Below are 25,385 nucleotides of genomic sequence, written 5' to 3' on the forward strand. Positions count from 1 at the left end.
TTGAACCCCGCTTCATACGAGAATCACACTTTGAGTCAACGAGTCGGGAATTCACCGAGAAGCGGAAAAAGACGAAATCGATTGATGGGATCGATGCAAATGAGATTCGCTCGATTCTTATCCATGTATGTCCGCATCGAAGGCCGACTCGAACTTTATTAGGAACGATTTCAAACAAACCATCATGTTTCATCAATCAAAAAGAAAATAAAATTCAAAAAGAATAAAAAAAACTCATTTCCTAGATGCTAAAAATCTAGACAATTTAGAAAATGGGGTCAACTTCTTTTCTAGTGAGCGAAAATCGGATCTAATTAACCCAGTCAACTGTCCTCAATATGATACACTAATGCTAATTGCTGATAGACTGTACAAGAAAAGGGACCCATGAACGACGATTCCAAAACAATCAACCGAACTTTAACCGAATCGGGCCGAACTGTTCGTCGGAGTGGAGCCTGCTTCAACAATTATTTCTTGAATCAAAACTCAATACAATAACAATAATAACAAATAACAAAGCTAAGTAGAAATGTAAACAAGAGCGCGTTATCTTGTGTATAGTTCATACTCACAGCCGTTACGAAATATTTTATGTATTACAAGATAAATGTCTGCAGAATAATTTGATTTCTAAATATCAGATTAATCATTCTAGTGAAACGATTAATTATTACTTTTCCTTAAACTGTATTTAGCCGACTATTATGACTCGTCTATTATTTATATATGTGTATGCGTACTTTTAATCCGAAAATAACGAGCAATTATAAAGAGAATAAATATCTTAGAAAAATATTTATCGTTTCGATAGATTTACGAAACAATAATCGTAGAAAATAATGAATCGCACGAATTATTAAAGCATAAACATAATTATAATCGAAAATGATTGCGTTGAATGCATATAATGATCTGTTAAATACAACAAAAAACGTGCGCCGAACACTGTTTGTCAATCGCGAAATATTTGATGTATTATATTTAAAATATCTTTAAAAATATTAATTAAAATATAATAAATGAGGAGCGCGTGTTATCAAAAAAAAAAATTTATTTCTTTTATTTCTTATGTTGCGAGATGTTTAATTTTTTGTCTTAGAACGTGCAAAAGATTCGTATGTGTCCAGATGTACTATAAGGTATCAATTGAATCAATATTGTACCACTTTATTATTTGTCATGAAAAAGAAAAAAACATAGTACATAAAGAACATAATTCAACAAAATACTCAAAGCTTATAATTAATTTGTCGATAAACGCAAATAATCTATAGGACTGTATTTTCATAAGTAATTTAATCAAAACTAAAGTACATAATACACAGTGATTTTGGGTTAGTTTTTACATTAAAAATAAAAAATAAAAATTGATCTTTATTTTTCTCTACCGTTTGAAAGGGTGGGATGGGGATATGAAGAAAATAAAGAAAAATGCAAAATTAATAACGAAACATAAAGACGAGATTATTCTACAGAAAAATATCTAATAATTAATCATTCTTTAAAATAGAACCATGCTTGTTTACAAAGGGTTTTCACAAGGAGATTTATATAGAAGAATCACAGATCACTAAACTATCTTTCTACTTTTTCTCTCTCTATGAAAGAATATAACGATATAATCAATCAAATCGATTTGGAAACTATTATTTATTGTCCGATCAACACTGCTCGCGAGTTGGTAAAATATATCTTAATATTTATATATAACAGTTATATCTTTATAAATGGTTTTTTATCTCATACTCTTAGCCGATAGAGAAGGGTAAATATTCTGAAATCAATTACGCGTTGTCATTGAAATCGGATATTATTCCTCAATCATCGTTAACTATATCTTTTTATTAGTACTTATCTATCGAGCGGGATATAAAAATATTATCAACTTTGCACAATATTTTATTCATATTATCGAAAACCTCGGAATCCTGGATAACTTAAAAAAAAAAAAAAAAAATTATTCGAACGTTATTGTTATAATGATATACTTTGGATCAGGAAAATTTGATACAAGAAGATTGCAACATTAATGAGTATATATGCAACTATTTTCCTTGCATTTGTTTTATTCCTTAAGACCGCAACGATTGCAATCGTTTGACCGAAGTGTGCGTCGATGACGCGATTTTAGAATTCTTTTCTTCTTAATCTCTTATCTTAGACGGAATTTAAAACTTTGTTCCGTCCGACACACGCACGAAAGTGCAATCGGCTGCATCCTTTAGCACGCGCAATCACAGGCGCAACGACGCACGCGTTTCTCGCGACGATGAAGGAAGACTTCGTCTGGCACGGAGCGCACAGAACGTGGTTGCACATCTGTGAATAATTAAATATTCTTTTATTATCAATTTTGGAGTTTAGTTATTGTAATATGTACATCCGTTTAGTTCTCTTTCTCTCTCTTTAACATGTATTTTACATTTTCTAATCAAATTGTTTATAATAAATTTTCTTCAAAATAGATTTTTGCGACTATTAATGAATAGTAATAAAAAATTCAAATCTAAATAAATTTTTACTTACAATGCGGGCGAGCTTCCTCTTCCTGCATTGGCTGTTGTTGTTGTTGCGGCTGCTGTTGTTGTTGTTGCGGCTGCTGCTGTTGTTCCTGTTGCTGCTGCTGCTGCTGCTGCTGAATCATCATATGTACCTCCTGGTGGGGCTCTTGTTGCCGTTGCTCGGATTGTTGGTCTGTAGACTGGCCATCGGTTACTTCAGCACGTGCTTCTACCGGTACCTCCATGGATTCGATCGGTCTTAACGCAAATCTTGAAACCGGGAAAGCACGACCCTCTACGACCTACGATTTCAGAAATTTATTTCTCTGAATTAATTATTTTTGTCAAGTTCTTATTAAGAATGGTTGCATAAAATTATCCAATGCTTCGGTAAAGAAACAAAAAAAAGATTCCGGTTTAGTTTCAAATATATAATAGTCAAATAATTCACATATGTATTATTAATTGTATTAATTATTTAAAATCTATTATCTTTATATTTTAGAGTTTAATTAAAACACATAATTTTATTTTTTAATAAATAATGTCTTAAAATTAAAATTCATATATAATTGTATTAAATAGTTGCAGAATTCGGTATTATATGTAGTTATTTGATAATTAAAAAATAAAATACTTATATAATGTGTCGTTAATGTGTTTATTATTTTACCTGGTGAATTATATTGCGAATTTCCACAGGTACGGGGAAGTTTCTTTCGACTTCGTCACCCTCATCCTCTGGGCCTGGGAAAGGTTTCGCTTCCTGTTGCTCGTCGCCGCCATCCGGGCGTTGGCGACCTTCAATGTTTCCATGCTCGATCAAATTTCTCACTTCCATCGGAAGTGGGAACGGTCCTAACGGTATTGGTCTCGCGTTTTCGGGGAACGGCTTGAGTTCCTATTAGCGTTACAATGTAAGTTTACATATGTAATGAACACATTCTAACGTTTACTTGTCACACATTTTTCCAGAGAATTTACTGTAAAGATTTTATATCGCTAATTTTATATCCAAATTCTTGCATAACTTTATCGTCAAGATACGTTACGTAAGACGTATGTGAAATTATAATTTTTACATTCTTTCGAAATACCGTTTTACGATTTAACATAAAGCAAATAAGCAAATAACTTACCTCACGACGTGCTCCATCTGGCACCTGGACCGGGAACGGTCTGGCTTCTCCAGTGATATGCTGGATGATATTTTTGATCTCCAACGGTACCTGTTGAATTATTCTTCTGATTTCAAAGGGAATGCCTTGGAAAGGTGACGTGGAGCGTGGCTTCTCAGGCGCGACCTGAGGCGGGGCGGGTGGTCTCTGTTCTGTCTGCGGGATCATCACGGGTGACGTTTGCTGTATCCTGTTATCTTGGACCTGTGCCTCGGCTTGCGGAGGAGGCGGGGGCATCATAACCGGACCTTGCTGCTCCTGATTGTAAGTATTGGGAATTTGCTCGGGCTGCTGCTGATACATCACCGAGATCTGCGGTTCCTGACGAGCTATTGGTCGCATTCCTCTCAGCGGATCCATCGGGAAGTGACGCAATTCGATAGGGATCTGTCGCATCTCGACCTGCATCATCAATATGAAATAATTAACCATTGCGCTGAATAAATTATTAATAGATGAATTCTATCTATGTCGGCGTCAACTTTATTTATATCATTCGACGGGCAAGACTCACTTGTGGTCCCATCGGATTGTTCTGAGGTCCCATTACGGGCATCTGCGGACCTATTCGAGGCGGTCTCATCTCCATTGTCAGTTGAGGAAGATTACGGAGCTCAGGTGGAAGTACACCCGGTGGGATGTGATTTAATCCTCGTGGGTCGCTGAGTGGCAATTGCTGCATATCGGGAACTTGATACTGGGTGTGTATCTGATATTGATGGTAACCCGGATTCGGTTCCTGGGATTGAAGAGGAATTTGCACGGTGCCTAGAGGCACGATAATCGGAGTGAGCATTTCCTGCTCCTGTTGTCTGCAAGAACAGAAACATTAATAATAAAGATATTATCGCTGCGCTCTATTATTTATATTATTTACAGTAACTCATATAAAAATATTTAATTCTTCGTTTCTCTTGTTTCTTTATTACTTTTTTTTTTGGTATTTGATAATTGTAAAAATGCTTTTTTGCAATGCAAAGTTATTTCATCTAGCTACCAATTTTGCGACGAATGATATTGTCTCCTGGTACTTTATTATTAATTAGATCATGACTTAATATCATTCATTCATTTAACACTTGACTTATTATATTCTCCTTTTACTTACTCGTGGTGTGGATTGCCTGATTCGCAAAGGATAGCAACCCGTTCGCCGCTCAGTCTTTGGAAATGTTGTGGATCAGTACTGTTATCTATACCGTTGTCGTTAGTTCCGTCCATCACCTCATCGGCCCGTCTTCTTTCAACCACGCATGAAACTCTGCTGCGAGCTTGCTGAATTAGCGTCTGGAAGATTACAATCACAATTCAAGGAATGGCTCGAATGTCAGTATCTTTGCAAAAAAAATAGGTGCTACAAAAATTTTTATAAAACTATAATGTAAAATTTTTATTATATGATAATTATCATTAATATATTTGTGAAGCGCGTGTATGAAGAATATGGCTAAAAATGATATATTTACGCCTGCAATGTCGTCGAGATCCAACTGAAGAGGAAGCTTAATGTGTACGGGAGGGAATTCATCGTCATCGTAATCGTCATCGTCATCGCTGCTATCGCTGTCAGATTTTGAGCTGTTCTCTCCATCTCCTTGGACTTTCATGTCCTTAGTATCGGGAACCTCTTTCTTCGTTGGCGCAGCGAGATTTTGCAGAGAATCTTTCGATTCGACAGATTCCTGCAAAGAAAGTAGCCTTCTTTAAATCCTCTGAAGCTTTCGTAAAAAATAATTTTTTGAAAAGGGGTACAATTTTTACTGTTTATTTGAAAGAATTATCGCATATCTTTGTTATAAAAAAAGTAAACTTCACATATAAATATATTATTTTATATTTAATTAAATTATATTTATAAATTTAACTATTAGTTTTTTTTTATATATTTATATCGAAAACTGTGTTTAAATATCTATGTTTAAATATATAATGCCAATAATTAAATCCAATTACAAAATACATGGAAGACGATACATATTGTATATGTAAGTATCACAGACGTTGGAAAAGTTTGTATTTATATCGGTGATGTATCAATACACTGCAGATTATAACTCTAATATTAGTAATCTATTAAAAGAGTCAAAGAAAATTATTCTCCTTCGATAAAAAAATAGTTCATTCTGTAATTTTTTATCTTCTGTGAGAGAAACTTAAAAAATATTGATGAAGAAAGATGAATATTCCTCGAGGCTTCGAAAGCTGGACAAATATCGCCGCGGCAATCATCATTCGTTGATGCAACCCGTCTTCCTGGTCGCGACATCGGGTCACCAGTGAAAGTAAACTCACTTTATACAATATTATTGTACTGTGACTTCACCAACGATGGAAATCGCACGCAAAGAGGAAAATGTTTGAATATAAACGAAACATATATATATATATAAAATTAGAAAAATATATATCTATTAAAAATCACAAACTGATTAAAATAATAATAAATATTGTGGTAGAGAAACGGGATACTCTGTGTACAAATGAATTCAGAGCTATCGTAGTTAGAGATACGCTGACTTTCTCCGATAATAATTTCATGCAAACCACTTCTCTTGTTTAAATCTTATAATATCTTTCACGATAATAAGATTATAATAACTGCAATAATGTAAATTAATATATATTTTGTAAAAACGCATTTTTCTTCCTGTCGACTGCGTTTCCAGGTCTTGTGCAATTACTGGATTCTTTGCAAGAAACTTGCCAATCCAAGCGTGCCATTTCATCCTGTGTTCTCATCGCATCCGGTAAAATGTCTGCTAAATTAGGGATTACCGCGAACGCGACGTAAAAATATGTTGAAATACTTCTCCCCACGAATATTACAGCTGTTAGATGTCTTTCCTTCCTAACGCATAGGCCGATTGGTAATGAATGATTACAGTTCTGTGCAAGAAACGCGCGTTGCAACAACTGTACAATCGTGGATCATAACTAACATTTGGGATATCTGCCAACGCAATGAATGCCAGAAATGTATTGTCGCAACAATGCAACGATTATTTTTATGACACAATCTTCTTACTACGATCTTTCTGGAAATCTTATGGAATTGTAAATAGCTAAAAGTATTATTTTTAATTTAATTAAAATTAATTTTTAATTTAATTCTCTTCTGATTATCATTTTTAAATAATATTACTTTAAAAGTTGTTATCAAATATATCGAATAATTATAAGAATATTTATATAATATAATCTTTTTTATATGCACGTATACGTTTTTTATATTCAATATAATAATTGCTAAAGTCATCAAGAGATACACGTCAGTATGCTTAGAAGATTTAACTAGCAATAATCTGGGCGCGAAGAAACGGGAACACGACTAAGCACTTTCCACTCGGGGAAATTGTGCCCAGGATGTAGAAAGGATTCCGCGACCGGACGAGAGCGACAGACAACCTAATCGTCTAGTTAAAATGGGAATAAAACTCGATAAACTGCGGGAACGCGCGTTATACATAACTTGGGCAAAGAAATAGCGCCTCGTGTATGCATATCCTGTGAAATAAATGGCGATACTAATTTCGCGTATAACGATGGGAACGTGATGAAGGAGGCTGACGCACCGTTCATCTCGCAGCTTTATTAGAGAATGTATCGCCTCTTAGTAAATAATTACAATTTCCCGGGCATGCTTTAACGACCTCGAACAAGACGAGAAAGACGTTCTATAAATCTCTACAGAATGTCTGAAAAGTTTCTAGAAAATATAATAAAGAAAAAATGATTAAAATTTATCAGATAGATAATTAAAATATTATATCAAACACGAAACTCGTTAATTTATTCCCAATTAAATATAATACTTTCCCGTTCCATAGTAATTAATTTTCCATTTAAATTCAGTTTAGTTTAATTTTAGAGAGAGAAAAGATCTGCTGATCTACATCACTTCTTGCACGTTGTGCTCAAAGCGTATAAAATTTCATATCGAAGTAGATACGATACATATCTTCACATATTGCTAGCTACAATCTCTCGCTTGAAGCGAATATTTCTCTATAATATGTACAATAATAATTAGTTAGTCAATTAGATCGACAATTGTGATTATTAACCGTATCCGTTAATCGTCGAGAGAGATTCTAAATTTCTTCCATAGCTTTTCACACACACACACACACACACACACACACACACGTGTATGAAATGCAACACGTTGCATTTACGACACGCGATACGTGTCACTCTTTTCTAGGCTTGCTGTATTATAGAATAATTATCTTGTGTATATCGCGATGCGCAACCATCGCGGCACGAAATCCCGCAGAAAAAGGGAAACGAGAACTATGTTTCCACCCGCTAGGATTCACGAAGCGTGCGACATAGAAGAAATTGCCATTGTAATTTGCCGCAGCGATGACTCCATCGTAAGGCGAATGGCTTTCTTTAGAAAACGCACCGGCTACCTTCGATCTATCAATTAGCGGAACATTATAATTACTTTATCGTCTTTGAGACACGGTGCTGGATGCGTGTAATGGCATTGCGAAACAATGCGACGCGAATTGTTGCAATTTTCAATCGCAACGTCTCATCAAGAGAGATTCTCAAACTAAATTTATTATTATTGATTTATTAAATATGAGATAGCTTTGTCTGTTCATTAATAAAATTATAAACAATTTATATATGCGTTATCTTTATTAGTTTTACTATCTTTATTAATATTTGCATGTTATCTGTTTATGCGTCTTTAATCTTATATTTATTATTTATAGAGTAAAATATATTTAAAATTAATTTAAGGAGACTAGATTGTCTATTTTTAGTTTGAGAGAAATTTTTATTAGTTAAGACACTTGGATTTACAAAATTAAACAACTCCATGATTATGTTTTAAAATTAAAATTAAAAATTTTGCCCTTCATTAAAAGAAATGCGTACATTGATTCTATAATAATATATATGTATATAAAAATATATACGTGATATATATATATATATATATATATATATATGAAATTGTAACTCTTGTATATGGCGCAAGTAGCGTAGCCATTTGAATTCATTTAGCATAGAAGATATTATCATTTAGCATACAAGAAGTCTTGCGTGCGAGCTAAATATATTCAAGTGTCCGTGCCATTTCCTTCACAAGTTAATAATCATAATGCGCAGCGTTCTGTTTGAGACGCAGAACAGAATCTATTCAATGGACAGAAAAAGAACTCGTCTAGATACATTGGTTTATATCACCGATCGACGATTCTCACGTATAAAAAAGGAAGAATCGGCCACGAGGGCAGAGCATTACATATAAGTAAATGAGTGAGTCAGAATTCTATTTTCTACCGATGACGATGACGGACGATATCTTGAGTTGACTTGAAGAAAGAAACTGACAAACGAAATAATATAACAATAACAGTCAAATCGACGAGAGAAAATCTATTCAGAGAGCGTTCACCTCGCGCAACTGGCAACCCACTTTCGTCGCGATACGTTTTCCAAGTCTCGTTGCTCTCGTCGAGATGATAAAACTGAGCAGCACATCCTGAAGATACGGCAACATGTCGTCCATGAATTTAACAAAAAAAAAAAATTATAATTTTCTCGAGTTGTATCATTTTTATTTCTAATTTTGAATCGTACGTTTTCATAATTAATGGCATTTGAAAATATAATTCTCACTTTACTGATATATATATGTATCAAACAAAAATATCTTTATTTAACAGAGAATGGATTTATCTAATAATCATTCTTGAGTAATTTATTGATTTTCATACAATTGTATACAATGTTAGATAAACATGCATTTAAAATTCTAAATCTTCTTAGAAATTTTTAAATAGAACTTTTCAATAAAAATTGAAAAAAATCGTAGAGTTAATATAAACTGAAAATATTAATTTACGTTTTTGAAGACAAATGATCTTTGTGGAGATATTGTGCATTACGATCTAATATCGTGTAGTCAACTTGACTTCCGTTTATAGCGAAACAGAAAATGGTTATAAAATCCGGGAATAATTTGCGAGGAACATGCACATGCAATTATTAATTTGCACTTATGATTCACCGCAAATTAAGAGGATCGTATTCAAGGATGATCCTTGAAACTACGCTGCTTCTAAAATATGGACAAAACATCTATTTAAAGTCTCGAGGAAGTTTCTTTTTCGTTGTTAGTATGTGTGTGTGTGAAATTGTCGGTTATTAATGTCAAGGTGATTAAGCCAACGAGAGAACACAATTATATTCTTTAAATACATTCTCATAAAATTCTCGATAAGCAATTGTATGCTTGATAATAAATTGGTTTTCTCAGAATTGACATCTTTTAGATGCGGTAGTAAATATTGAGATAATAATTTTTACCCCCCAATAATCAGTTTCAATAATAAATAATTTTAATTATTATATTTCGCAAATCTTTATATTCCAATTTTGTGAAACTTTCTTTTGCCCTTTTTATCGAAAAATTCTCTAATCTTCCAGATCTCTAGATCTCGACGTCGATAAAACGATGTTCACGGAAGCTATGGTTCATCTGTAACCGATCTCGCTGGATTTCATCGACCCCACGATGACCGATTTTCACCTTTGCACGACCGTTACACAAGTACAAAGTGCTTTTACATTTTCGCCGTGTACTTATACCGATCTTACTTTCTATCGGTCGCCATAAGGGGACCGGAAACGGCCGCTATGTAATAACGAACGATCATACACGACGACATTCATCGACATGGGAAATAATCGATCTATCGGATTTCACTATTGAACATACAATAGAAACAGCGCATCCTATTTTTCGTTCGTGTTAGTTCAATTCAATTAAGATGAAATAACTCCCTCGCGCGATGATTTATTATCGAGAATTACAGAGATACTTTGTAGATACTCCGAGTTGGCATTATCGCGAAAACATTGATTACCTAGGCACTGCAAGGCTCGTGAAAAAAAATCTAATTTGAGAGAGCCGATTTCTCGAACGAGAGAAATTGATTAACGACAAAGGAGAAAATACGTTGCGCGATTGAGCGCGCCGCTTCCGCAATTGTTTAATGAGCACTCGAGTCTTGTCTAACGGAAGCCGAATAATAGGCGACAGAATGTGCTGCGAGTTTACTTCAAAAGAAGCTGACGCGAGAAGTTTGATTTATATTTGTATATAATACAATATACAATATATAATAAAATAAATAACATATTTCTTGTAAAGCAGAGATAAACGAAATATTCGTGGATTAAAAGTTCATATAACAAGAAAAATAAGTTGAATATTTAACGAGATGATTACTTACATACTTAAGCTTTTATATAATTAACAATTTAATATTTATAGATTTATAAACAGAAAAATCAATTAATCGAATTTTATCAACAAATGAAAGGAGAATGCTAATCTACACTTTGTCATCGATTAATCGAAGTTGTAAAAGCGAACGATCGCGATGATCGATTACGAATTTGCAAATCTAAGTTGGCTCGCTCCTCGATCTACGATCGCAATCGCATACGAGGAACGCAAGAAACCGAATTACGTAATTCCTCGGTTGCGGTTCTCCTTGAACGCGCCTGGCTCCTGGCACCGCTTCGCACCAGTTTCATCGCATCTCGTTTTCTTTGCGCTTTAACTCACGGACGAGATTGGAACGTGTCTCTTCAAAAATCCGTTCTTTTTTACACGACGGACGTGCCTCTACGAAAGTCCATCCTTTTTTTTACACTTTACCGCCGGAATTAATCGCCGTTGTCTACGTACCGGCACGTTCCCACCGCTTCTTTCCGTGCTCGCGACGATGAGAGATCGCGTCGCGAATTTATGATGGGAATGATGCGTGAAAAAAATTCGCGATCTTTATATGCGCGTCATGCGTCAAACGTCAGTCAACTAGACACTAGGAAGAGATATAATCTTATTTGGATCTACGCGCCTATTATACTCTCGCGACGTAATCGTAAGCGAAAGTACGGTTGCGATTTAGGAAGAATACCAGATAGAGCACTCGTCGAGATAAACGAGAAATTCGAAGTAAAAGTTATCCGCAAATCGTGTGTATCTATCTGAGATATCTGAACTTTCATATTCATTAATATGTATTTATAAACTTGTATTTTAGAAACGCTACAAACAAAAACTTCATAATATTATTAAATCTAATAGCACCCGCGCACAACGATTTAATGGAATCTAACGATTCCAATATCGTACTTGATGAATAAATCTCAAGACTTTAAACTGGAATTAAATGTTCTAGCTGTTGAATGTATTAACGTTGCTTTAGCATAAATAATCTTTTCTGAACGATTCGTCAATACTATTATTGTCACGTGTTACGATAATCGCTTTGTCTTCAATTAAACCTTGAATCTCGATTTAAGCAGAAACGAATTAAGCGAAACATGAATTCGAGAGATTCGGTTTATTGAGATTTCGTTTTATAGTGTTTGCTATAATATACGCCAGTATGTATACTTCAATGAGATGTTTAAATTAGCATTTTTAATATTTAGATAGATTTGACATTTGTTAATTATATGAAAACATTTACATTTCATATTACATCTCTTATGTGCCAATTTTCGCAATTCTGTTATTAATGAATATAGCAAGATCGTGATAATCGCCGAAATGAATGCGGTGCTATTATCTTCTAAGCTTCCATCATTTCCCTACTTTAGTAGACAGTGAGATACAAATTGAGTAGCATGCGTGAACGTTGCGGGAGTCAATTAGATGTCTCTTGTAAAATTTCGAACTCTTAACCGACAGAGAGAGAAAGAGAGAGATATTTTCCAATTTCCTGGTTTCGAATACATTTCCAAGCTATTGCATTCTTGTTTTACGTAAGGTGCTCGTTCTCAATTTCTCCGTGCTCGAGACGAGCAAGTCAATGCGCGGCATCGTGTCATCGCGTGCATATTTAATAAAAGTCGAACGATAATAATGCAATGCGTTTCCCATCGAAGCCTCGCTATTTCCGTTGATTTAATGAACGCGCATAACGTTGTCCAATCGATCGAGAAGTATTTTGCGACTTTTTCACAAATTTCGACGCAACATAAAAATATTTTTATTACCTGGTACAATCCGTTCAATAAGCAATTCGCATGCCATTTCAAGCATATATCTACAAGACTCTCAAGCACTTCTCTCTCTCTCTCTCTCTCTCTCTCTCTCGACAAGATGCATAAAAAAATACTTGTCTTGTAAATCGCTCTACGCTTTCTAAATTTGTGATATTTTATGCTTAATTCATTAGCATCTGACCGTTTGTAAATTTCAGCGGACATTTCGGCGAGACGCATGCAACTTTCGACTCGTTAGATGAGTCGATTGCTAAATGTGAAATTCGGCAAGTATTCGTGTAAATGCAATAAAGAGTCAAACAAAAACATTCGGAAAAAAAAACAGGAATATTTACAAGAAATAATCATTGGGTAATTCTCCGAAAAGTATATTTTGCCATTATGTAATAACTGAAAAGAAACATTGAAAAAAAATTTATATTGTGTTTAGAATTTAATTTTTTACGTTAAATTGTTCCATATCCAGAGGTACGAAAATTGCCTCTTATAGATATATGTATATTGGCATCAATATTAAAATAAATATAAGTGTTAACATTAAATATAAAATATTAATTAACATCAATATATTATTATATTGATATAAATTGAAAATATTAAGTATATTAATTGAAATAAATGTGTGTATAATTTACAGTAAACGCAACATTAACAAAATATTGTACATAGTGTATATAAGTCGCAATTGATAATTATCTCACGTAATTGTTACTCGCAAGTCATGCACGCAATATCGTGGATAATTTTGCAATTATGTACTTCCTGAAAAAAAAAAAACCTTACACTGCAATTATTCGTTACACTTATTTTGTTCTTGTGATATAAACTAACAATTTATCTTTATTAACTTTTCGGAGATATTGCCTCTTGACAGACAAAATTTCTTTACGGATTCTTACTGCAATAATCGATTCGTCGATTCTAAATATCTACAAAGTTATAAAGTCGTATTTTGCGATCGGAGCGGCTGAAAGAATCTTTGACTAATCTTGGCAGATCTCAGTAATCATTATGCTGGTAATAAAAATAAGCGAATACCACAAGGATGGACGTGATCCACGATAAATCGGACACGATCCTTCCTTTCCAAAGAGCGCCGCGAAGCGATGCTACTCGCTGATATATAACGGTGAATATCCTGTAACCTTTAGCACAATTATTCAAAAAGCGCGATTAATTAATACTTCACCTTAGCAAAGAAATTCAAAGCTTAACTGTCAAGACATTCAAATTCTAAATATTGTATGTATTCAAAAAAATTTGAAAGGGAAAGTAGAATCTGTGAATGAACATCTGTTGGTTCGTTATGTACAGACTCATTAGATCCCCGAAATGTCAGAGCCCACGTGTCACATTTTATTTGTTCCAACGCATTAGTTATCGCATCGGTTAAATCTTTGTGCGCATTGAACGTGTATTCTGCGTCGCAACTTACGAAAGCAAATTTACGTTTTTTTTTTACCAGCCGCGAAAACGGGCGTTAATTGCATTAACGGCATCGCACTAACGTTTCTCACTTTCAATCGTAAGGAACGCACTTGGCAACTCCTCCGTCGATCAATTCCTTTTACGATCCGTCGAACGCCGTCGCGTTCGACATGAAAATTTAGAGAAATCTCCGCGAAAATCACCACCGTGAATGTAACGAGTTGAAAGCTGCGACATCGGCTGCGTTTTTTTTGCACCGAACGGAGAGTTTAATAATTAAATGAGAAATCTGCAGCCATCGATATGGATAGAATTACTTTCCTTGCTACGAAAAATCAGCAGGACCATCGACGCGATTTCTCCATAACGACTATAAGCAAATGATGATGGTTGGACGTTCAATAATCGCGTACTTACAGCTGTATTTTCAGATTAAATGCCGGCGTTCAGAAAATTTCGGTGGAAATTCTGTTCTTTCTTCATAATTACATTCGTTTGACACACTTACCTTGAGCTCCGTGCAATCAAATCGCTGTGATCACCACGAGTCAAATTGATCGATCAAATCTACATAACAAGATCAGTGCTAATTTTCGTTATCATTACGAGAAATTTCAAGCATTGTGGAAAGAGGCATTTGATATATAAGTTGTGGAATTACGTTTATCTTTTTGCATCAAACATGTACCTCTGAATGTCCTTTTTTCGCATATAGCAATAATATTATATAAAAACAGTTACATTTACGTCTGTATCTCATTTTTTTTTTCTCGTAGACAAATCAAATACTTAACGATAATTTAATTGACTCCTGCGTTAATCTTTTATATCCTTACCTGCACCAAAGCTTCCGGCTGCAGATGTTTGAGGAATTCGCCTTGCGGCTGATACATGCCGGAAGTCTGTTGTTGTTGCTGTTGCTTCAGCTCGGCCTGCATCGCCGCGATCGATTCCGGCGTGCAGGAGGCTCTAGCCTGAACCCAGGATGCCGCCAGGATAAAGCTACCAAGCACCACGGACATCGTGATCAGGGTAACGGCGGCGATCCTGGCGATCTGAACCGCCGTGCTCTTCATCGGCGGTCTCATGTACGCCTGTAAAAAAAATATAACATTTTACGGTAAAGAGTTTAATCCATTTTTATTATTAGAGAATCAGCGACAAATAAATCCACTGCTTTTAACGTTAACGTTTTAAAAGCGACAATCGCAAAGAGAACGTCAAAGGAGAGTGCGAAACGACAAAAGGCCTCGACTCGGTTGGTTAACCAGCGTGAAGTCCCATGTACTATTGTATGTGTACGCATTGAGAAGAATATACCAGCATCATTCTGTGACAAAAGTACGATAGAAACGTATGCGTTCGTACGCATACGTTTGTACGTGTATATGTACATGGAGGCAGTTTCGAGAACGTGAACACGAACAAATCGCGCTTTACCGCGATTTCCCGCGCCTAGTTACAACGATAGAGGGAGGGAGAAAGGTAATTATGTAAATTCTTGTATATGTGTTTATTCATTTTCAGCCGATTCAATTAGATATCGTGGAAATGTAAACCTCGATTTTCCTTGACGAGTTCTCCAAGTTACGTCAGATTTTACACGGGAAATATATATCGTATTATATGTAGATTCTCTTTAATTTACGTATTGCATTTTAAGAATATTATTTATATATTTTCATAGCTCATTAAATTCTATCGATTCATCTCTGTTGATTTCTATATCCATCATAATCCTATCCATCAAAATATAAATTAAATATTTTATACAATAAATACGCATATATCCATATATTTAAATAATAACATCCGTGACCAGTCATTGAACGACGAATCCGCGCCTCGCAATCGAATGGGTTAACGGCAAAATAAATTACTACGTCGTCATTTAACTCCTTTGAGAGAAGGCATAAACCCGATAAAATACATCTGATAATCGTGATAACTGTACCTTGACATTATTATAATGTGGTGCGAACCCGTTTTGACACCTGACGCCTTCGTAGATCATGTTCGCCGCTATTTTACGCGAAACTCGTCGATTATATGTGTCACTTGTATGATTTCTATTTTATTATAATTATGCTATATCAAATATCAAATGTCGAGATATCGGTCGCGTCTCCCATATTGATTTCGGAATAAAAAGCACGCTTCTAACAATCCAACCGCTTTTTTGGAGTAAGATAAATCAAATATTTTTACGTTAATTCATCACACCGGCATAATTTCTAGATATTCTTCTGTAGATTTCTCTACGGAAGATATGTGTGAGATTTGCATCACGGACTGTACTTGTACATACAATTCGTAATGACCTCGATGCGGATGGACGACTCGGGTGAGAGGCTTCCAAGAGATAGTAGGCCATCCGAGGCTGGCTTTATGCCGTGCTATCTATCTGACGAAAGTAAACAGATACTGTTGCCAGGCATTGGAGGCGAAAAAAATTTATTATTTATTCTTCGAGACGAATATCTCGGTTTGTCCTCCACTCGTAAGTCATTGACACTCGCTGAGTTCGTGAAGAACGTTCCGGAACAATGGTTAATCGCGTCGCGAACTGGTTCGAATTGCGCTAGAGAAAACGATCGTGATTTTATACTATTTAAGCGAAATCACTCGTAAACAATAATTTATAGAAATTGTATTATATGATACGGTCAATCAAATTTTGTATATTTAATTAATAGAAAATGTGATTTCTCGATGCTCTGATAAATTCGTTTGAAAATTCGCGTTTGAAGATGACAATCAACCTTAAACACTGTAATTCCTACGTCATGTGATCGACATAGTATAATTTTATGAGACAACGTTTTGCACTTTCTCTCTAATATATATACCCGTGCACGCTACATGCTTGAAATTAACGAATGAAAGTAATGTTTTTAGTCATTTATTAACCTTCTTAAATTGTTGAGCTTGTGCTTGTAAATGTGCCTCTTGTTTCATAGTCGATAAATATGGTATATATTTTGCATGAACAACACGAGTCTGAAAAAAATTATATATTGCATTGTACCATATATCCTAACATACATTTCTAAACTTTCATATATTATTTAAATATTACATATATTTTAATGTCCAACTTTCTTCGCAAGATTATTCTTTTCCATTTTTCTCAATATCTTTATTTATGCTGCACTAATTTCTTAAAGAAATTTATTATTATTGTCATTTGAAGAAAATTTTCTATATTTCGTAATTTAACAAGAAATTCTGATTTTTCACATATCCTCTTGCTTAATTTGGGAAACATAATTGAATTATTAAAACTCTCATCGGAAGGAACGATTAAGAATCATGGAAAAAATTCGATTTGTATCTCATATACTTCCCTGAAATTCCTGTTCAAGTTCGTCTTACGTAAGCGCAGACTGCTTCCATTATATGTACACGCGCGAATAAATGAGCGCCAATAATGCGTGAAAGAGAGAGAGAGAGAGAGAGAGAGAGAGAGAGAGAGAGAGAGAGAGAGAGAGAGACACACACACAGAGAGAGAGAAACGAAAATGCGGAGGTGTTCAGGGACAAATATCTTTTTGTTCAAGCACTTTACAAATCAAACCGAGAAATGCAAAAAACATAAAATGAAAAACCAATACGTTGCAAAATATTATATTGTATAATATGTGCACATCTTCATGTGTATATCTTGTCCATCCATGCATCTTAAAAGTTAAGACGTACAACTTGAGTACGCTGTATGATTAAAAAGAATTTCTTACGCGCGATCGACACTTATCTTAGCATGTATAATATTTAATAAAAAAATATAATATCTATCGTCGAGAGCCGGTGATATGCATGGCAGAGCAATCATTGTTGCTGACGGCATAGGCGGAAATGGCCTTCTGGTTTGTGGAGGTGAAGGGACTTGAACTCATAAAATAAAAATAAGATAATACGTTTTCCTTATAGCGAATTAATGCATATTACTAATAATAATTAATGTACGCTTATGTTGGTTTATGTTTATGTCGATATTGTTGCAGGTCCGCTTCGCGCGTTGAAATCTCCGGAAAGTTCGACGCGCAAGTTAAACCTCAGTAAACGAATGGTTGATTGCTCAATAGTGAAACGAAACGCGAAACATGTTATTTGGGATCTGTGATATAAGAATCCTGCGCTTGATGCAAAAAAAAATAAAAAAAATAAAAAAAATAAAATAAATAAATAATAATAATAAAAAAAAAAATAAAGAAAAATTGTTCGAGAAGATATTTATTCACGCGAAAATATTACATATATAAGAGAAACATCTCGTATAAATGTTTTTGATCTTTCTTCAGTATTTATTATATATGTATAGTTTCGATTTTATTTTCCATTTTATAATATTTGCATTTATTTAAGTCACATACGATTTTTTATAAGAATTACATTAATAATATTATTAAATTATTTCTTATATAATAATCAAAGTTTAAAACAACTCTTGTCAAACATCGATTTTTTTTTATGCTTACAACTTTGCAAAATTCGCCGGCGAGTATTATACAATATATTTGCATGTATATGCGTGTATGTATTTTAGAGAAAGACAGAAAGAGAATGCAATGGCCAACAAATTTGGCATTCAAGGCCCCTGCGAGTTGATAAACATAGCACACGATGTCATCGCGACGATGGAACAAGTTTCGAAAGCATTGTTTCATTTCTCACATATTTTCAAGGTTTAATTTTCGTCCTTTTACGTATTCAGGCGGTGTTTCATATTGTAAACGATCGTTTTTTTCTTAGCACAAATATGTAACTCTTTCGGACGGAAAAGACTTTTCTTTTTACCCGATTAAAAAAAAAATGACAGAAAGCAAACTGTCTTTTTACATTCTTTATTTCATCGTCTATTATTTTGTACTGTAATTTTCTATTTTGTAACAGTAGATTTTTTATCATCGTGCAATAATGTGACTACTAGCAAGTAAAAATCCGTGATACAATTGTATAATTAACTGTTTGATATATTAGAGCAAAATCATTCATCTTAAATAAAAAAATATTTGACAAAAATATTTCTTTCGCGTAAAAATAAAGAATAAAGTAAAATTCAATTTTGTGTAAAACGTTTTTAAAAAAAACACACTGCTGAAATTATTAAACTCTTTTACTATCTGGAATAAAATGTTAATCTGATCATTGAAATTTGTAATTTTTCATAATTTTTATAACATGCACATGTATTCGTTCAAGTACGATGATAAATGGAAAGTTAAATATTTTCAGGAAGGAAATATACGCTGCATTTAATGTTTTTTTCTCAAACTTTTCCGTTGGTCAATTAAGCGTTAATTTTTAACGACGAAGCAACATTAATATTTTTTTCCATGGCGGAAGTGTACGCGGTCTCTCGGAGTGTAATACATATTTAAGTCTTTTCGTCATAAAATTAAGAATCGCATGTTGTTTTGCTTACTATAATAACCGTAATTAAATCTTCCTTATTTTTCTGGTGTAACGCGTGCTATTCATTTTGAATATCATTTTTGTTTAATAACTGCATTCCTCTCTCAATTTTCTTGAAGAAAAAAATGTATGCGTTTTTCGATATTATACACGTTAAAATACATTTCGCAAAAATATAAAATAATGAAGAAATAAAGCAAGATTTTCTCTTGTGTTGACGAATAAAAAGAATATTCATTTTAAACGTGTAGATTTCGATTGCTAATGAAGTGTATTTGATATATTCTAGACTGTGGTTCTCTTAATTCTCTCATCATTAATTATCGTCGGCTATTTTTAATCTGTCTTAATCTGAAAGATAGATGATCGAATGAACAAACAATAATAATGAACAATCGCGCAAATGTACAATCGCTGTTGTGATTGCGAGTTCCGCGCATACATAATTATGTTACAAAACAACTTTCGCGGAAGTGATGTACAACTTATCTGCGCGCTTTTTGCGAATATGTTTTTGTAATTAAAAAAAGCTTATAATTTCAATAAATTAACTTAAGATCGTTAAACTAATTACATAATCACACATCATTTTGCATCAAAACTTGCGACTGCAAAAGATGCAGTATAAATGATCGAGAAATAAAAAAAAGACTGATAATACATTACAAGGAAATATTAGAATTAATTAAGCAAAAAAATTACAAGGAAAATATTCGATGTCTATCGATGTTGCTTTAGACGTTATTTTTCTAAACAATGATAATTTCTAAAGTTGCACGCCATTTGTTATTCTTCATGTTGTATTATATATAAGCTGTGTCCAATATGTCATTAATGCATTTTCAAGGAAAAATCACGTAACTCGTTGAATATCCTTTTTTTCTGTACCGGCTGTACGTCCTTCGGAGATCCTTCAATACGTCTCTATATGTTACGTCTCTATGTTTTATCGTCCCGATCAATTGAGTCTCGCATGTAATCTTCGCAGAGACACAGTTGAACGCGCAATGACAATTGTACGATCGTATCCGATATTGACTTTTGATTTGCAAACAATTAAATTTTACTCGACGATCTGAAGCGCGAGTCGAACAACGTTCGCAAGTGCGTTATAATATGCGATATCGCAACGTTAGCGATATCAATGGATGAGACATTATGTTTACATTATTAATTGTTCACATTCAGCTCATCGATTTGAATGAAGCTAAATTTATAGATGTCATGCGACGTGCCTTCTTATGACGTCTCGCTTTGAGTTTAATGACGCGGGATATACTTCGTTAACATATTCATTTTCAGAGAAGCAACGATAATTACGACAATAGTAAATGTTTCATAAATATTCATTCTCGACATGGAATATTTCTATTTTCCGATAACATGGTAGATTCGCATAAAAATTGTCAAAATAAAAAAATATACTACTTTCTACCCGTTAAATTTTTAAAATCATTTCGAATTTGCTATATGAAACCGTTCCTTTCGCATCCAAGGAAATTAATGACATCCGCGAAACTACGGACCGCAAACGAGAAATCGATTGATTGCCATTATTATTGATAACGACAGAGACGTAATTATGTAAAGGCGTGGATCATTCGAGCTGACAAACAAAGAGTATATCATGAGAAGTACTGCAATTTCTTCGTTGTAATTCTCTTTCTTATTATAGCGGCAATGTTCAATTATACCATATAGTGCCAATTTTCGAACTGCAATTAACTCCACACTACAATCGCTATTACTTGCCATTTTTCTTTTCAGGGGAATAACCGCACGTGTACAAAATTATTTGCCGTTTTAGACATCGTAGTTGCATGATTTCATGTGAAGGCCAACATCAGGTTTTGCTTTATGATATATTTTGTATCTAATATAGCAGGCTGTATTAGTAAACTATCTTTTTAACTGCAGTTATATTTAATCGAAATTCTAGTAAAGATAAAAAAGAAAGAGATAAATGTCGCTTATTATGTATCTAAATGTGCTGAAAAATTATACAGGATGTCCGACAAGTAAGTGACCAAACGAAAGGTGGAGATAGATTGGGTCAAACTGAGTCGGAAAGTCCTAAACCATTTTTTTTCATAACGCTTAATAAAGGAATTATTATTAAGTAATCTCTATATACTATCAGGCGGGCGGTTCACCGACGTGCCCGGTTAAAGGTCGGCGCTGATTGACAAGATTTTACTCAATAATAACTTCTTCATTAAGCGTTATAAAAAAAATGGTTCAGGACTTTTCGACTCAGTTTCACCCAATCTATCTCCATCTTTCGTTTGGTCACTTACTTATCGGACATCCTGTATATACATATACATATAGTAGATATACGTGTATGTGTATAAATGAATATCTTTCTATAATCGAATAGTTTTTAATGCAAGTGAAACAATTTCACGACTTCAAATGTTTTGTTCTTTCTTTAATATCATATTGCTACATTTTCGTATTTATTTTTGCTTTTTAATAAAATATCTAGCGGGAGCAATAAAATTTGCACAAGTGTAAAAATGTGATAATCATTTTCGTTATTCATAAAGTTTCAGCTTCGTGAGTTTTCGTAGACTGTTTAAAAATCCGTTTATAAAGTTCACAAAAAATATAGAAGATACATACGGTTTTAATTCAAATGAAACTTCATTTAAGTTCTCGTTGACTTTAAGATTTTTTTTAGATTTCTAATTTGAGAATTATAAAATAGAATTCTTTAGAGATGTTGTAAAAATTGGGACGAATAATGAAAACTCGTTTCTTTGTTAAAGAAAAATTGATTCCAAATTGGCCGAAGAATAAACGGATGAGAAGTGAATGGATTTCTAATTCGAAAGCTTACCGGCGGCGGTTCGGCGGAAGAATAGACCTCGCTAGGAGCATAGTGGCTATGAGTCTGCGGCATCTTCTCCGAGACGACGGCGACGGTCGCCAAGGAATCCGGTTGATCCTTCTCCATTGTATTTTCGGTTCGACTTAATTCACGTAGCACAAAACGACCGGTCAGACGATCCGGAACGTCAATATCTCTCTCTTTGCTTCCTCTTCTCGAACCGATTGATTATCCTTTTTTCTCTCTCTCCCGGTGATGGACAATTATTTAAAAACTCTCTACGCTCCGATCTGTCACCCGGTGTCGATGGCTCGACGGGTCGACGAGTAGTGAGCGTCGAGGAAGCGCTGACACCGCTAGCTTAGAGATGCCCCCACCTCTAAACCGGCGTGCACTACCTTTGGCTACCATGTTACCTTCTGGTACCAAGGTGTACCTCCTCCGCGCTTGTCGGTCGTCGGTGGTGTTCTTGTTGCCGGACTTTCTAAACACGATGTGTGTGCGAGCACACGAGCGTGAGTGAACGTGAACGGTTCGCTGCTATACACTTGCGGCACGCTACGCTCCTGTGGATAGCAACACCGCGATGGTTTTCCATTCTTTTGCTTCGTTCTTTCTTGAGATTTACAATAAAAATTGCAAGATCAGTAATTGAACGTACATAAATATTTCAATTTCTTATTTCTACATTTATTTACATTTTTTTATTCGATATTTTCTCGAATATCATAATCGGTGCGCATGTAATATGAATTTTTTACAAATAATTGATTGGCACAATTGCTGTTGGGACGAGCGCTTTTTGACGAGGGACATAGCAACGATCGTATGCGATGTATAGAAATGACGTTATCGGCTCCCCTGCAGTTCGCAGGAAATGACAGCCGGAGAAGGCAAAGAAGTTTATATTACAACGGTAATATATGGTAGACGATCGTATGTCTATGTGGCAGTGAACAGAGAGTTGGCGGGGGTAACATCGAGAAAGCACCTTCGTTCATAATATTTAATTGCGGTGGGAGCAATGTTTTTACAGAAGATATGAATATTTATTAGTACAAAATAATAAATATTCACATTTTTTGAAAAAAGGATACTAGATAAATAATGCTCGCGACATGGAATAGCTTCGATGAACATAATTAAGGAAAAGAGAGAAGCGCGCGCGAGACATTTGTAAGTAGATTGGTAAATACTCGTACGAGCTGCGTGTGACGAACGGATCGTGGAGAAAGTAGGAAATGTACGTCCCCCCAAGTAGACATGAGGCAGCAGATAGTAAATCGTCGCTTGTTCGTCGCATATGGTAAAGCGCGAAAAAAAACATGTGTTGTTACGCGTTATATAGATAGATATACAACAGATATGTACTCGAAGGGTGTGGCCGCGGTGTGGTTGAAAAAAATATGGAGGGAAATTCCAAATGACATTGTAACAAATTTAAATACACGCATTGATTGCGTGATGTATATGATATAGTTTATCTTTACGGATTAATTTTTTCCCAATTCGATTATATTTGCTTCGAAATCCACTACACTCGGCTAATTATCCATTTTAACGGGGACGATCGTATAATTAGGCGCATGGAAAAGCGACGAATTTAATTACAATCTTGCCGCTTATATTTTCGCCAATTATGTACATGCAACAATTATCGTTTATCAACGGTAGAAGACATTTTAGTCGTAGCAACAGTTTGCACGCAAATTTAAAAACAATGCTGCTAGCAGATTTTACTCCCAGAAAGAAAATTTGCGATGCAAATAAGTACGGTTAGTTCGATAAACCTTTTGCATCTCTCTCGGACATACAAGCTTTCACTTAATATTTTCAAACAAAAGCATTATTTCTATAAGTAGATCGTTACTATGTTAAATCACACACACATACACATGCACACACGCTTTCAAATTGCAACATTATACAGTGCATCATTTTTCAGTTACTTTTACAATATTACAAATATATATACAGGGTGTCCGTCCATAAATGTCCGAAAAAATACATTGTAGATAATTACATACTTTTTCTTAAAGACAACTATTTTTTTTATACCAATTGATTTATCTCATTATTCTGTACATAAAAGTATTACGATAAGATTATCGAAAACTAAATATTTTACAAAATATTTTATATCAAAATGTCAGATTAAGATATAGAATAATTCGAAAAATACTTAATAACAAAATACTTTATCATGGTGTTTTGCAAAGGTCTCAAGAAGAGGTTTAAAAATATACAATAAAAAATAGAGAATTCCATTTATAAAAACAATGGTGACCTTCATAAGGTTACGAGTAAAAAAAAAATTTTTACATGTGCTTTATTGCGGACTAAAAACTGTGCTAATTTCTCTTATTAAACTTTCTTGTAACTTCAATCAGTTGTGAGATATTTGCTCGAACATTTAGGGATGGACACCCGATATATATAAAATATGTACAATAAAATCTTCCTCTCTTAATTATTTGTCGTGATTGCGAAAAATTACTTATTTCTTAAATAATTTAAATATAGATTCGTTATATCGGATACATGATTTCTTTTATCTAAACATAATGTATCGGCATTTCATGGCCGTATATATTATAACAACGCTAAATGAATGCCTTCTCGCGCGCAATCTTTCCTACATTCATTGTCGCCATCGTGGAGAAAATAGGCGTTCCCACGCAATGGTCGTCTTTCTCGGTGATAAAAAGCGAGATAAGCCACTGGTAGACGCATCGCGAGAGAGAGAAGAGCCGCAGAAAAATATGTTTTCTCCGTGCACGGGTGGGGAATCGTATGTTAGTGCATAAACCGCATAATCATACTCGTTTAGGATTTTTGATCCTCTTCGTGTAATGTATCACGAATAGATGGTCGCGCGTCAACCATTCGCGGAGACTCGCTTTCTCTGACAGTAATGTAAACACCATACCATTTTCAGTGCACTATGCGCCCTGCATGTCTTGTATCAAAATTTATGGA

At 34.4% G+C, this 25,385-nt stretch overlaps 1 protein-coding gene across 1 annotated transcript; it reads right to left on the reverse strand.

Moving 5' to 3' along the window:
* Positions 1 to 1,149: 1,149 nt before the first annotated feature.
* Positions 1,150 to 22,794, reverse strand: LOC138933008 (uncharacterized). Its single transcript, XM_070295412.1, has 9 exons — positions 22,416 to 22,794; positions 14,995 to 15,252; positions 5,149 to 5,364; positions 4,791 to 4,969; positions 4,197 to 4,494; positions 3,644 to 4,084; positions 3,178 to 3,405; positions 2,530 to 2,806; positions 1,150 to 2,322 (listed from the first exon to the last, which is right to left on the reverse strand). The coding sequence occupies exons 1-9, from the start codon at positions 22,530 to 22,532 to the stop codon at positions 2,225 to 2,227; spliced, it is 2,112 nt and encodes a 703-aa protein (XP_070151513.1). The 5' UTR covers positions 22,533 to 22,794; the 3' UTR covers positions 1,150 to 2,224.
* Positions 22,795 to 25,385: the final 2,591 nt, after the last annotated feature.

The sequence above is a fragment of the Polyergus mexicanus genome, unplaced genomic scaffold (assembly GCF_030449975.1).
Source record: "Polyergus mexicanus isolate NDT 795.1 unplaced genomic scaffold, iyPolMexi1.0 SCAF_5, whole genome shotgun sequence".
Lineage (NCBI taxonomy): Eukaryota > Metazoa > Arthropoda > Insecta > Hymenoptera > Formicidae > Polyergus > Polyergus mexicanus.

Coding starts and splice junctions, on each gene's coding strand:
- LOC138933008 (XM_070295412.1), bottom strand. CDS start 22,532: ATGGAGAAGGATCAACCGGATTCCTTGGCGACCGTCGCCGTCGTCTCG. Junction 4,085..4,196: donor ACAATCCGATGGGACCACAA/GTGAGTCTTGCC, acceptor TTGATGATGCAG/GTCGAGATGCGACAGATCCC. Junction 3,406..3,643: donor CAGATGGAGCACGTCGTGAG/GTAAGTTATTTG, acceptor TAACGCTAATAG/GAACTCAAGCCGTTCCCCGA.